Source organism: Lissotriton vulgaris, chromosome 3_1, assembly GCF_964263255.1.
Source record: "Lissotriton vulgaris chromosome 3_1, aLisVul1.2, whole genome shotgun sequence".
In the NCBI taxonomy this organism is placed as follows: domain Eukaryota; kingdom Metazoa; phylum Chordata; class Amphibia; order Caudata; family Salamandridae; genus Lissotriton; species Lissotriton vulgaris.
In genome coordinates this window covers 557,113,765-557,128,789 of record NC_141689.1, presented here as the reverse complement: position 1 = coordinate 557,128,789, position 15,025 = coordinate 557,113,765, and the positions used below count along the sequence as shown (strand labels likewise).

At 45.8% G+C, this 15,025-nt stretch overlaps 1 protein-coding gene across 2 annotated transcripts in view; it reads right to left on the bottom strand.

Annotated features, from left to right (window-relative positions):
* RASGRF2 (Ras protein specific guanine nucleotide releasing factor 2) overlaps nt 1–15,025 on the bottom strand; it is a 1,825,430-nt gene that overhangs the window by 1,234,139 nt on the left and 576,266 nt on the right. For both annotated transcript variants that reach the window (XM_086960835.1, XM_086960836.1), the window contains exons 3-4: nt 5,605–5,752; nt 1,626–1,715 (exon numbers count right to left, since the gene is read on the bottom strand). In XM_086960835.1, the coding sequence (XP_086816961.1) occupies nt 1,626–1,715; nt 5,605–5,752 (238 nt within the window). The remainder of the gene's footprint in view (nt 1–1,625; nt 1,716–5,604; nt 5,753–15,025) is intronic.

Here is a 15,025-nt window from a genome sequence, read left to right as displayed (position 1 = left end):
CAGGCAACTCTTAAAGAGGACCATAACTAAAGTTAGACATTACTCACCACATTCATGAGTGTCAATTTGTTGCATTGCATTATAGTGGTCCTGGAGATTCTTCAGAACACGGCACCCTATCATATACGCACGAGCATTAAAGTGCTGCTGATCCATCTGAGATGGTTGTCACAGCCCTTCACCAGGGTTTCAGAAGTACATAGTGTACTCTTTGCTTTACACAGGCCCCTGATTAATCAGACAAGGATTATAGTAAAGGTGCAGCAAGAGAAAGGTGCATCCGACACAGACAACCATTCTCACATGGGAGCAGAGGACTCTGGGAAGTTTTGTGATCTTAAGTTATTGCCACTCAAGACAATACAATCCATGGAAATAATGACCAGCGGTGGGATGGTGGGAGGAATTTCTTTGCCACAAACACTGAAGTCTCCACTGCATCTTACTCTGAACCCTCCCTGATGAATGAATCCATGCCACAAAGAGATAAAATGACCATGGGACCCACATTCAATGTGGCGTGGGGCATCAGAGGCCTTCGAGATGATTAGTAATGCATTGTAAATTCTGAGTCGCCTGGTAATTCCTGTCACTAGACAAACTGGGAAGTAAATGTCACTCAGAATGTGGACCTAAGCGGTTTCTTGTTGGGTATTCAACACCATTCCCAAGGTTGCTTCACCCCATTTTTCACACCTAAATGCACTCTACAAAGGAATGGTATAAGTGTGGAAATTAAATAGAAACGTTCTCCTAACGCCTCCAAATTTTCTGAACGTACTCGAAAAAGGATTTCTCCACATGGGAAAATGTTGGAATACAAATATTCAAAAGCAGTGAAAGGTTGCCCTAACGCTAGGGTGAGAGTCTCTACCTGAGTCAAGGTGGCAAAAATATTTATAAAAGCATGTTTCTTAACTATAAATATTTATAATTGTGATCATATAGTGTGGGAGTTACTTCTTTTCTCTTATTTGTTACATTTTCTGATTAACAAGTCTGTAAACAAGGAGGCTTAAGAATGCAGGATAATCTATGATTTGCATACATTTCCTGTAAGTCAGAAATCTGAGCACATTAAACCTACTGCTGTCTAGATTTATGACTTTCAAATTATTAGTATTTACTTATCCACCCCCCCCCCCCCATAAATACCATAGCAAATACCCATGTTGAGAGCAGATCTCTATTTCCTAGCACGGTAGGGTCCCTTAATTATATCAGGAAGCATATTTCGTCTATGTGCTACAAATCATTATGCAGGCATGTTTCCTTCCCAATTACATCACCACTGTGTAAAGAAAAGCAAACAACAGGGCCTCTACCAAAAGTCCTCTTTTATCACGGCACAGTAACAACACGTTCAACTTCTGGCTCCTACGGATAGCTGCCTCCAATATCAGCTGTTTTTTATGAGTTAAAGGTAAGCAAGGTCCAATTATTTGTTCAAATGCACCGCAGCCGGAGAGTGTTCTGAACAAACTGACAGTAAAAACAAACAAAATCACACAGATCTCAGGGTTTCCTTGCATGGCGTCCAAACTTCACATTGCTTCTAAAAAAAAATCTACAATAAGCAATTATTTCTGGCTTCTGTTTGAATGTGAAGCAATTTGACAGTTCACCTTTTTAATTTTTTTGATGTCTGGATCCTCGCCTTCCTGGTTGCCTTGATAAGGCCGCATCCGCTCCTTGGTTTTATTAAGAGCAACAATCTAAAAGAGAAGATAAGCTCTGTTAGTGGTCTGACAGCTTCAAGGCACGCTTACACAAGGCCAACTTCTTTTTTTTTACATCCAATCATAAAAAGTACATGTTCTGGACCAAGATCTAGCTTTCTGGCAAATTTGGTGTAAATGCATTTGGTTGTAGCAGTATCAAATTTTCCTATGGAAAAATGAATAGGGAAAACACATTTTGGGACCCCCCCCCCTTTTTCTCGGCAACACTTGAAGGATCACCCCGAAACTTTCAGTTATGAGCTGAGGTAGAAGAACAATTTCTTTCAAAACTTTTAGGAAGTTTCTTCAAATGGTGCTAACGTTATTAGGAAAACAAAAAAATAAATTCTATTGAAACACGGTCCTAGCTATAAGTACCCAGTAGTGACTGCAACTGGATAATATACATTTACTCTGTAGTTGTAGTTAGGATTCCAAGTGACAGGAATTCCTCAAATTTTGATTGGTAATAAATCTGTCACCGTTTGATGAATCTCCACAACACTTTGCAGACCAACTCCTTTTTCTACATTGGGTGATGATGCAAAGCTTCCTCGTGATTGTTTAAGGGTTGCAAAGAAAAAAGGAAGGTCCCAAAACATGTTTTTCCATCAATGCATTTTCCATAGACTTTTTAAACAGATGTAGCAGCAAAACAGCTGAAAGGGTTTTCATGAAATTTTCCACGAACATAGATTATAGTGTGGAAAGGGACCATTTTATTTGATCTGAATTGGTTAGTAATTTTTAAGTAATATAGGCAGAGAGCCGGCAGAATAAATAGGCACCCATATTGTTTAGACTACACTTTGTTGTGTTCTGTACTTTATAAGTTATGATTGTTCTTTAATTGTATAAGAAAATATGAGGCAGTTTAGCAAAATCTGTATAGTTAGGGAAAAGTCGTTTTATTCATTTATATATATTTTTTTAAGTTTACGGAGTACTGCGGTACTCCTGTGAAAGTATATAGAAAGTACTGCTTTACCTAATGAAATACAAAACAAAACTTTTATACGAGAAAATACATTTAGATGTAATATGGGGGCCTCCTAACCGTTTGAGTGCATGTGTTGGCCAATGACCAACACCACACTACCTCCCCTAGCACTAGGCCTAGCCACACAAGTGGTGGAACATTTTTATCGGCACAAGTGGGGTCACCCTGATTTGTAGGAATTTTGTGGATTTCTGCAGATTCTGGAGTATCCATCACACAAACGTAAGGAAAATACTTAATTTCAGGCATAGTATGAGGTGTGCAAGGCGTGGTAGGCAAGAAAATGGGATCTATGCAAGATACACCACCCTGGAATCCACTGGTTGTCCTTGTTTTGCAGGATTGCATGGGTTGTGCCACAGCACGACCCCAAATACTGCAGCTACCCCTATTGCTTATCTATCAACTTAGTCCTTTGGGCTTTTTTTGTCGTGGTCTCTTGGCTCACTCACACAAGTGGGATACCATTCTTATGAGGAAACATGTGAGAACTCAGGGTGGTAGGAAATCTGTGGCTCCCCATCACAGAAATTTGAGGAAAATGTGCTTTTTCCAACAAAGTTTGATGCTAGCAAGGGCTCTGGGTAAAATTACCTAGTAAAAACCACAAAAGTCATCCACCCCTGGACTACCCTTATTGTCTAGTCAAAATGTGAGGTTTGCAAGGAATTCTAGGTAAAAAAGGCGAGAGCTACAGAAATCAACTCATCCTGGATTTCCCCAGGTACCTAGTAATCAAAAATGTGTACATTTGCTAGGTTTCCCTAGGTGTCGGTTGAGTTATGGCCCAAAATCCACAGCTTCTAAAACGTTCAGTTTTGAGTGGAAAAATGTGATGCATCCATCTTGCATTTTTGCCTGTTTCCTGCAGTGGGAACTAGGCCTACTCAAACAAAGGCGGTACCATTTTTTATCGGGACACATGGGGGAAGGACGTTTGAGGCTCCCCTCATATTCCAAAACTATCTATCACAGAAATGTGGTGAAAGTGTGTGTTTTAAGTCAATGTTTGCGGTTTGCAAGGGATTCTGAGTAGAAAAAAAAACCTGGTGAGAGCCCACTTCACACCACACCTCAGGAACTCTACTGACTCTCGATACACAAGTGCACACATTTCCTACTCCTCACCCATACCTACAACCGCATCCATTTCCATCAAGCTTCCAGACACCTTTGCCCTGCCGGACTCTCACTAGCACACACCCCGCGCATATACAAAAGCAGGGCTGGGGGTTGCACCTTCTCATGAATGGCTCCTAAAGCCTGGCACAACCTCCCACAACACACCAGAGCCTCCTCCACTCTTCTTGACTTCCGCAAGAAGCTGAAGATCTGGCTATTCAAAGAAGCCCACCAGGCTGGCCTCACACACCTGCTATAAGTGACAGGATACCCTCACGGGTTATTAGTGTGCTATAAAAATACAGACAAAATAAAAATGCTTAACAAAGCTATCCAATATTGGGTATGGAAGGGACTGACCCAAAGCCCACACCATGTATTCGTAAATAGGTGAGGTCAGCAGACAGCTAAAGTCGTCTTAGCTGAGATCTAAGAAGGTATGCACACTTCAAATAAATGTAGCTGGTTTTTGTTCTGTGATCGTTAATGTTCCTCAAGAGTTTGTTGAAAGCAGGGGTTGTTCTAGTCCAAATATTGTCATAGTAACTATTGCGCTGCTGTATGTGAGAAGAGATGAAGGAAGCAAGGCACAAGGGTCTCTTGAAACCCCCTTTGAACTTGCTGTCTCCTTGCAAGCAAGAGGTTGTTTGGTAGTGTTCTGCGACCCTATTATAATGGCTGACACTGTAGACACTTTCTTCGTTAGGCTGTACTTTCACACCACATTTTGATCTAGCGTGTTTGCGTAACATTCCTTCTTCCAGTGCTTAATTTGAGCCAGTGTGGGCCACCACACTTCCTTTTGGTGACCAGAATAATTACCACGAGCAAAAGGAAAACCACACAGATCGGAAAAACAAGAAACACACAGATCGGAAAAACAAGAAACACAGAGGGGCATATTATCAAGGACCAGTGTTAACATTATCGCCATTTTATCTGCAGGAAACTGCAGATAAAACGGCGATAATGGGCTTGATAATACGCCCTTGTTAATTCCCATAGAAGCCCATGTTAACACCAGAACATGGGCTTCTATGGGAATTAACAAGGGCGTATTATCAAGCCCATTATCGCCATTTTATCAGCAGTTTCCTGTCGATAAAACGGAGATAATTTTAACACCAGTCCTTGATAATATGCCCCACAGATCGTGAAAGACAAAAAACAGGCAGACCGGAAAGATGGAGGAAGTTAAAGACAGGAAAAAAAACAGGCTTGGTTTTAGGCTTGCCGGCGTTTAATTGCACTGTCCGCCGGTTTCTTTAGCCACCGCACTCTTTCTTTCACAAATTCCTCCCTCCTTTGCAAGCACTGCAGGGACGCAATTAAAGTTTTCTGTCAATGACACTTTCTAAAAAATCATTACATGATTTTCTGTTCGGATCTCCCCTGTAATCACAGCCACAATTTTTAATGTATTAGGTGATTTGGGGCCATCAGAGCGTAGTATTGATAAGGGTGTTACAGCAGTAGCACAAGATATTCATTTGTAGTTGTTATTTTACAATCTACGCGCTGTTCGATAGACTTTGATAGCGCTCGGCTAGTCCTATCACCCCTCTTTTCTTTACTCCACCTCTTCCATTCTTGCACCTGAAGAAAAATTCACAGCAACAAGCCACTGCAATTTTCATTCACGACCAGAGAAAAATGTTTATCTGAGTGCCCCAAAACCGCAAAAGCAGGGACTGTTTCACTTGCATGATGGCTTCATATGCAGTAATTGAATTAGACCCAAACATGCAATCGCTTCAGTACCTCTGACTTGAGCCTTTCGATTTCTGTGTCTTGGTCCTCGAGCTGTTGTCTCAGTTGATTGGCTGCGACTTTCTCAGTTTCTACTATCTGAACCAAGTGAATGTACTTCTGCATTAGCACCTCTCTCTCGATCAGGATATCCGAATAGCTGATGAAGAAAGAGGTAAATAGTAAATCTCAAACTGTTGCAGTACAAAACTCAAACATATAGCTATATTGTAAGTTTGTGTACATGGAGAAACTTTTAAAGGAGAGTAAAGTGATCATTGTGTAAAATAAAAGCTAAAAATTGAATATTTTTTCATCAGAAAAACATGCATATGTTTAGTGCTTTTCTGATGAAAAGAAAAACAGTTGGCTTACCCTAAAAACAAATTTTCGCCATAATGTTATGTTTTCAGAGATGTATAACCTGACGAACCACTCACACTGAGGACCTAAACTCTATGAAAAAAGAAAACCCAACATTTTAAACTTGACATATAGAGGCAGATTCTTATGTCCCAGGTCCCTCGCCAGAGCTATGAAGTACAGAGAGGGGAGAAGGAGGGAATATTACTAATCGGATGGCAGTATCTCAGGTCGCTCCTCCAAAACAACCCCATCTACCCCACGGTCCACCGACAGCTCCCAGATTAGAATTTTGTAGTGGCACTCAACTTCCAATTTGTAATTTTCCTGCTGGGGAGAAAGACTGGCAGTGAGGGCGCCACCCAGCTCTGAACTGGCAGTCCCCCTATGTATCGCTCCCTGGCGTTTACAGGGTCACCAGAGATTCCTCCGAACAAAAAGAATGTGTAAGGCCAGCCGTTTCTGAAGCAGTCGTGAAACACTTCTTTTAGGCTGTCATGAACTCTCTGCTTTGAATGGTCCAGGTTATACAGCTAGAAATGATGACATTGGTTTCTGAGCACCCTGGTATCAGTTTATATTGGTTATGAATTTCAGTGGGATTTTTTCAGTGTTTTCCAATGTTTCAAAAAATTGTAGAAATCAGTTATTAACAGAGTTTCTTTTTTGTACCACAAAAAATAAGGGGATGGTGTTTTACTGGAGCATATAAAGAAGTTGGATTGTATTTCCTTTCCTCATCCATTCCTATTTCTCTCCTCTGTACTTTTTCCTCGAATTTGATCTTGCAAGTAAATTCTCGTTAATTCTCTCACCTCCCTGCCCTCTCATTTCCCACACACAAACTCCGAATTCCAGCAGAATAGTACCTCCCTATGCCCAGGATGCACATGGATGAGGGTATGTGTGCACCACATTAGGTTATGATTGCACAGCATAAAAAGCTAATGGTGAGGTGAACATTTAGCACACCTTCTTGCTGATCTATTCTTCAGACAAATGACAAAGATCGAATGAATAAAGATTTTCTATTTGGGACACGAGATATATATTGCGGGGTATTTAATGTTCTATTATTGCTAACCAGTGTCATACTACCCTCTTTTTGGTCTCGTAATACCGAGAAAAGACTGGGCTAATAAATATGATAGAAGTGTCTGCTCCTTGCCTATTTATTTGGGAGACATCTGGTAAGGAAATAATATGCAGAGCTATACAGTATTTGGAAACTGCAAACTATTCTACTGTGCAACTGAGGTAGTATAAAAACATCATGACCTGCAGGATGCCTTTGGCTGTTTATCTGTGCATTACACACATGGCCCCCCTCGCACAAGTGGCCCGCCACCACAACCTCAACATCATCTCCTACGCCAACGACACCCAGCTCATCCTCTCCCTCACCAAGGACCCCCACACCGCCAAAACCAACATTCACAAGGGCATGAAGGCCATCGCCGACTGGATGAGGAGCAGCCGTCTGAAACTGAACTCGGACAAAACGGAGGTCCTCATCCTCAGACCCACCCCTCAGCCTGGGACGACTCCTGGTGGCCGACCGCTCTAGGGACAGCACCAACACCAACGGACCACGCACGCAACCTAGGATTCATCCTTGACTCCTCCCTCTCCATGTCCAAACAAGTCAACGCCGTCTCCTCCTCCTGCTACAACACCCTAAGCTTGCTCTGCCGGATCTACAAATGGATCCCGACCGAAACAAGAAGAACAGTGACACAGGCCCTCGTCAGCAGCAGACTGACCTACGACAACGCACTCTATGCAGGAATCCTAGCCAAACACCAATGGCGACTACAACGCATCCAAAACGCCTCCGCCTGACTGATCGTAAAGGCCCCCCGCCGCAGCCACATCACCTCCCTCCTGAGAGACCTGCACTGGCTCCCCATCGACAAGAGGATCACCTTCAAGCTCCTCACCCACGCACACAAAGCACTCCACAATGCCAGACCAGCCTACCTGAACAGCAGAGTCAGCTTCTACACCCCCTCCCGCCAGCTCCGCTCCGCCAGCCTCGCCCTCGCAGATGTCCCCCGCATCCAACGTACAACTGCCGGCGGCAGATCCTTCTTTTACCTCTCTGCCAAAGCCTGGAACACCCTCCCAAACTACCACATTCTCCTCCCCCTCCCCCCTCCCCAGCGCCTTGAGACCCTCATGGGTATGTAGCGCGCTTTACAAGTACCCTGATTGATTGATTGATTGATTGATTTTACATTGTTGTGCATGCCTATGGAATTTTGTGATTATCTGAAAGCCAGCACAAAGTCTGATAAGATATGATGTTTTACCAAAAGTGGTTTATTTGTTTATTTAAAAGCAGTGCAGGAACTGTGCTTTTTCCAGGAATGTATTTTGCTCAAGGAACTTTAGCTTTGTGTTTTTTGCAGCATTCACTTTCTAGTTCATTTTCAGTCTTAAGATAATAACAAGCATAGCTCAATATGATTCCACTACATACATCAGCATTGTTTGTACAGGTTATTTTGGGAAGCACAAGGTCTTGTTTTGGCATCACAGGTTCTAAGCTTCATTTTGGCAATGGCATTGAATATTGAACTTGGCAATCTTGGAGTTGTATCATTAACATGTTCTTCTTTGATGTGCAGCCTCAGAACGCGTCCATGCACCTATTTTTTGTGTTTTCTGCAGCACATACTTGGAAACACAGAGCAGTAGCTGTCTCTCCATGTTTAAAAGATGCACAATCTGCAGCCTATACATGAATTCATTGATTTAATATATGCATTGTAGATTACTCAGATTCAGCAAAACTGGCTCCTGGACCTCTTCTAGGTGCTAAATTTGTTCATGACATCATCCATGTACTCCTGTATTAAGGGATACAGCTTCCATAGGTATGCTTCTCAAACCAACAGAATGTAAATCAGAACAGGAGTGTTAGGTATAGCATTGTATGGGAAGTTATTGATATAAGGATTGTCACAATCTTGAGAAACGAGCTTTCTGAAAGCAAAGCTACGTCTTGCACTTAGTAAAGAAGAGTGACATCATGGTGGTTAATCTTGCCTTGGACTGAGACCTTTCTGGAAGTCGATCTGTGAACCTGCAATGTGCAGTGAGCAGTCAGTTGAAGACATATTAGGTGAGCTATGATCTGAAAGTATGCATATGTTAGGTCCAAGGACCTTGTAGATGGTCAAAAGGGCACATTGAGTGGCTTAGCATCTCCCACGCGAGTAATTGCTGGAGCAATTACTCGCGTGAAAGAAAAGTGCTCAGATGTATAGCCTACACCTCTATTTCTTTGCTACCACAGGGCGTCACAGCAGTAAAAGTGCAGCGAAATCTGGTGTATACCAGTTTCTACTGAAAAGCAAATATTCCCACTGGTGGTGCTTTGTCAGTTAAAATCAGTTTAAAGTGAAAAGGGTAAACCCTAACTACACCTCATGCATTAATAATGGTACAGAGCACAGTAAGAATCATGATGCTGTAGAGTGGTGCAAGTGCTGCAGCACATCCATCCGTCTCCTATATGGCATTCCTCACTCCAGAACCTAATTCCTGAAGACCATGGTGGCCTGATATTGGTTGCTGTGGTAGTTCACAAGAAGAGACTACCTACGTTGTACTCCCAACTACTGTTCTTTCCAAATCAGGCTCATCGTTCTAGATATGGGCGCCAGCAGCTGTAACATACTGTTAGAAATGGGGTTTCTGGTTGGCTAGGGTTTGCACCTAAGACAGGCAAAACCCACCACTATAGTCAGGACAAGGGAGTTACACAATGAAGATAACTCCTGCTCACACCCTTGGTAGTTTGGCAGAGCAGTCAGGCTTAACCCATAGCCTTTGTATTATCCATAAAACACATTAGAACACAATCACATATATTACCGTGCCACTAGGCACTTGTCATGACTTCACAGGGGATTTACATGAATAACTAGGCCAATCGGGCCACTGTCATAAAGATCACAGTTAGGACGACTAGTAACTACTGGAAGGATTACACTTAGCACATTATGTTATGCATACATATAATGATCTGTGCACCATAGTGCACACTTGACACAATACACAGACTATGAGCACATCATGCCTACCTTAGACATATGCAGATCACTGTTACTGCACATATGGGTGCCCTAGCTGTTCAATTCAATTATAGACTTTATTCGGTTAATCAATAATAACCATGAAAGTACAGACAGAAAGTACATTAAAATGAAGTATATAAAATGCCCTAGCTACAAATAAGCGTATAGGGCACTTCTAAATAGGGGCCTCCGTCGAGGTCACACCCTGCTCTTGAGCCCAACAACCCAAGCAGGGCAATGGGATAATTACCCCTAGATTGCATACATCACATAAGTCCCCAGGGCCAAAAGGCGCTTGTCATAAACAAAAATGCAGAGGTACTAGGCGCGCATTACTAACACCTTGTGCTGCCCTCTCAGCACACATCATTGTGCCTAAATCACGTTGCGGAGTAGGCAGGTACAGCTTCGAATACCAGAGGGAGGAGCCTAGCCTCTACTTCAGGCCAATGTGGCCAACCGTATTGCGTCTCCCCATACGCCAGCAGTCTTCAGGCTTCCCCCCCCATGGTCTGGCTGGCAACAGTGGGCCCGAGCAGGCGCACCACACAGGTGACCTCAACCGGTCTCCACCCTCCACTGACCTGGTGGCGGCCGCTCCCTTTGGAACTTGTCTGCCCCCTCTAGGTTTGGCTCAGTAGAAAGGAAGCCTGTAACCAACCACCAATTTCAGTCCTGTAAAACCCAGTGGGCCAGGTGGACACTAAGCAAGGTCTCCCTCAGCTCTCCCACGTTGGCCAGGACATGTCTCTGCTCCCGGAACCCTTAATAGGCTTAATAGGAGCCCTTAATTGGCTTCCACCATCACCGTACTGCAGGCGGCCTTTGGCTCTGCGCACCACGGCCGGAATCCTTCGATTACTACTTCTAGCACGGAGCCTCCCTTTCTGGGGAGGCTCCGGGTTTCTTCCGCAGCTCCCCCGTTACTACGGCAACCAGCAGGGGCCGCACTCAGCTTCCTGTCTGACTGCACCTCTTGGGCTCTCACCACACACCTGGCCCAGAGACTCCCTTCGTAGAGTTCAACGCTCAGAGAGGAAGGCAGAGCAAAGTGCTTGGCCTGCAGCACTCCACACGCGCTGATCTTCACAAGCCCAGCACGAAGGGAAGCACCCATCATGGGCTTCTCGGTAGCTCACCAATGCTGGGACAGGTAATTAGCGCTCTCCACGTGCTTTGCAACCGCAGGCTGGGGAAACACAGCGCTTCTTCCAGGCTCTGATCAGCGCTCCTCACATGCTGTCTCAAATCACAGGACAAAAGCACAACACTCACCACATCACCTAAGGCAAGCCACTCAGCCCTGGGAGATCACTGGGGATACCAACAACAGGGCACAGGCAATCCAGCACAAAAGGTCTAAATAACAACAGTGGCAGTCGTTCTTTCTACCCAGAAGGCAGCAGGTCAGCACTCTGATTCAGCAAGTCCCATGGCGGTCCCTCCTGGCAGTTTGTAGCCATCAGTGTCTGTTGCAGTTCCAGTTCAAACAGTTCCCCAGACATGGAGTCACAGCCCCAGTACTTATAGAACAACAAGTCTTTGTTCTGCCCTGGCACTGCCCTGAGCCCAGTTTAAACCAGTTCTGGGGGCACTCTAAAAATATAATTACAGTGCACAGCACTCCCCATTCAAAGTGTAAGCCCTGGCTCCAGACACACCACAGGGGGGCGGAGCTATCATTGTGGAAGGCAGGCGCATTCCTATTGTGGCGCGGGTGCTACTCCTCCCACGACTCCAAATGGGTGCAAGGGAAACTCCTCCCGCTACTCTAAATTCAGCCAAGGTCTATTCAGCCTAGCGCTGAGTCACCCTGGCAGGGCAGGACACATCTCAACAACCTCCAGGGGCTGGCTGGAGTGAATGCACATCCCCTCTCTCCCTGTCAGTCAGAACCAGATGGCCAACACACATCAGGCAGGCACAAAGACATGTAGCACACAGAAATGCCCTCTTCTAAAAGTGGCATTTCTAAAATAGTAATAATAAATCTACTTTCACCAATAAGCAGGATTTATCACTACTATTCTAAACATACCAAAATTGATCACAGTACTCCTCTCATGTCAGGAATTACCACTGAAGCCCCATTCAGGGAATCCCCAATGCATCCCAATGAGAGGGCAGCCTCAGAGCAGTGAGAAACCAAATAGGCTGTTTGTCACTACCAGGACATGCTACACAGTTAAGGCACATGTCCTACCTTTTACCTACACCGCCCCCTGCCATAGGGCTAGCTAGGGCCCACCTTAGGGGTGACTGATATGTAGTAAAAGGGGAGTCACAGATATGGCAACCACTTTATGTGCCACGTCACAGCGACGGTAAATTGCGCTAGCAGGCCCTGCTGTGGCAGAGGCCTGAGACAGGTTTGAAAGGCCACTTTGGTGGGTGGCACAAGCCCACCAGTAGCATTTTATTTACTGCCCCTGGGTATCTGGGATACCACCGTACAAGGGACTGACAGGTAAATTAAATATGCCAAACAGGATTTGACCAATCTTACCAAGTTTACCATGGAGAGCACATGCACTTTAGCACTGATCAGCAGTGATAAAGTGCCCAGAGTCATGAAACCAGCAACACTAGATCAGAAAAAATACAGGAGGAAGGCAAAAAGTTCTGGAATGACCCTGTAAAAAGGGCTAAGTCCAACACATACATGTATATCCACATGGTAGGAGGCATCATTCCCCTCATAAATTTCCTTAGATAATGGTAGAACATTACCTTCAGTACATCGGCCTTTATTACCTATGGCACACCGACCCCAAGACCACACTTAGAGGCACCCTCGTCTACAGACCCCCAGGACCCCGCACACAATTCAGCGAAGACATTACTGACTTTATCAGCCCACACGCCCACCCCTCCGAGGACTACATTCTCCTAGGGGACCTCAACTTCCACCTAGAAAAGAACAACGATAGCAACACCACCACCCTCTGGACAACCTCGCCAATCTCGGACTCAAACAACTGGTAAACACCTCCACCCACTACGCCGGACACACGCTTGACGCAATCTTCTCCTCCAGCAAGCACATCTCCTTCAATCACGCCACAGGACTCCACTGGACGGACCACAGCTGCGCCCACTTCAACTTCAGAAAAACCACGACACACCACCACCCACAACAAGTCCCCCGCAGAAACTGCAACAAAATTACCACCGACCAGCTCACCACATCGCTAAACCAAAATCCTCCCGCCAGAGCATCGGACCCAAACCATGCAGCCATCAATCTCACACAATGGATCACCCGCTGCGCTGACGAATTAGCACCCTTGAAAAACCAGCACAACAACCCAAGAAGCAAAAAAGCCACCTGGTTCAATGACGACCTCAAAAACTCCCAAAAAAACTGCCGCACCCTCGAGAAAGCCTGGCGAAAAAACCCAACCACAGACAACATGACTGCCCTCAAGGACGCCACCCGCAAACACCACCAGCTGATCCGATCCACCAAGAAATCAGCATTCAAGGATCGACTCGACAACAAGGCACACAACAGCAAGGAACTCTTCAGCATCGTCAAAGAGCTTACCAATCCCAGCGCCGGCACCAACGACATCACTCCCTCTCAAGACCTCTGCGACTCTCTAGCCTCGTTCTTCCACAGCAAGATCGCTGACATACATAACGGTTTCGGCGAACACATCACTCCCCTCACCACCGAACGGAAGCCCCCCACCACCACCCTTTGCGCCTGGACCCCGATCAGCACCGAAGACACCATCCGCTTGATGTACTCCATCCACTCCGGATCACCAACCGATCCATGCCCCCACCACATCTTCAACAAGGCCGACTCCATCATCGCACCCCAACTCCGGGATATCATCAACTGCTCCCTCTACACCGCTACCTTCCCGGAAAGCTGGAAACATGCCGAACTCAGCGCCCTCCTGAAGAAACCTACAGCAGACCCCACCGAACTTAAGAACTACCGCCCCATCTCGCTCCTCCCATTCCCTGCCAAAGTCATAGAGAAGACTGTCAACAACCAGCTCGCCGCCTTCCTCGAGTCTAACGGCTCCCTCGACCCCTCACAATCCGGCTTCCGAGCCAAACACAGCACCGAGACCGCCCTCATCACAGCCACAGACGACATCCGAACACTATTCGACAATGGGGAAACAGCTGCCCTCATCCTCCTGGACCTCTCCGCAGCGTTTGACACGGTCTGCCATAGCACCCTTGTACAACGCCTCAACAACGTCGGGATACAAGAAAAAGCATTGGACTGGATCATCTCGTTCCTCGCCGGAAGAACCCAGAGAGTCCGCCTCCCCCCCTTCAGATCAGAGGCCACCGAAGTCATCTGTGGAGTACCACAAGGATCATCCCTCAGCCCCACCCTCTTCAACGTCTACATGTGCCCCCTCGCAGCCATCGCACGCCAGCACAACCTCAACATCATCTCCTACGCTAACGACACTCAGCGGATCCTCTCCCTCACCAAAGACCCAAACACCGCTAAAACCAACCTACACGAAGGGATGAAAGACGTAGCCGAATGGATGAAGAACAGCCGCCTAAAACTGAATTCAGACAAGACGGAAGTGCTCATCCTAGGATCATCCCCCTCTGCATGGGACGACTCATGGTGGCCACCGACCCTAGGCAGCGCGCCCAAACCAACGGACCATGCTCGCAACCTGGGATTAATTCTAGACTCCTCCCTCTCAATGACCAAACAAGTCAACGCCGTCTCGTCATCATGCTTTAACATCTTACGCATGCTCTGAAAGATCTTCCGATGGATCCCCACCGAAACAAGAAAGACGGTCACCCAAGCACTTGTCACAAGCCGGCTGGACTACGGAAACACCCTATACGCCGGAACCACAGCCAAATTACAGAAAAAACTCCAACGCATTCAGAACGCCTCCGCCCGACTCATCCTAGACATACCACGCCACAATCACATCTCCGGCCACCTGAGAGACCTTCACTGACTCCCCGTCAACAAGAGAATCAAG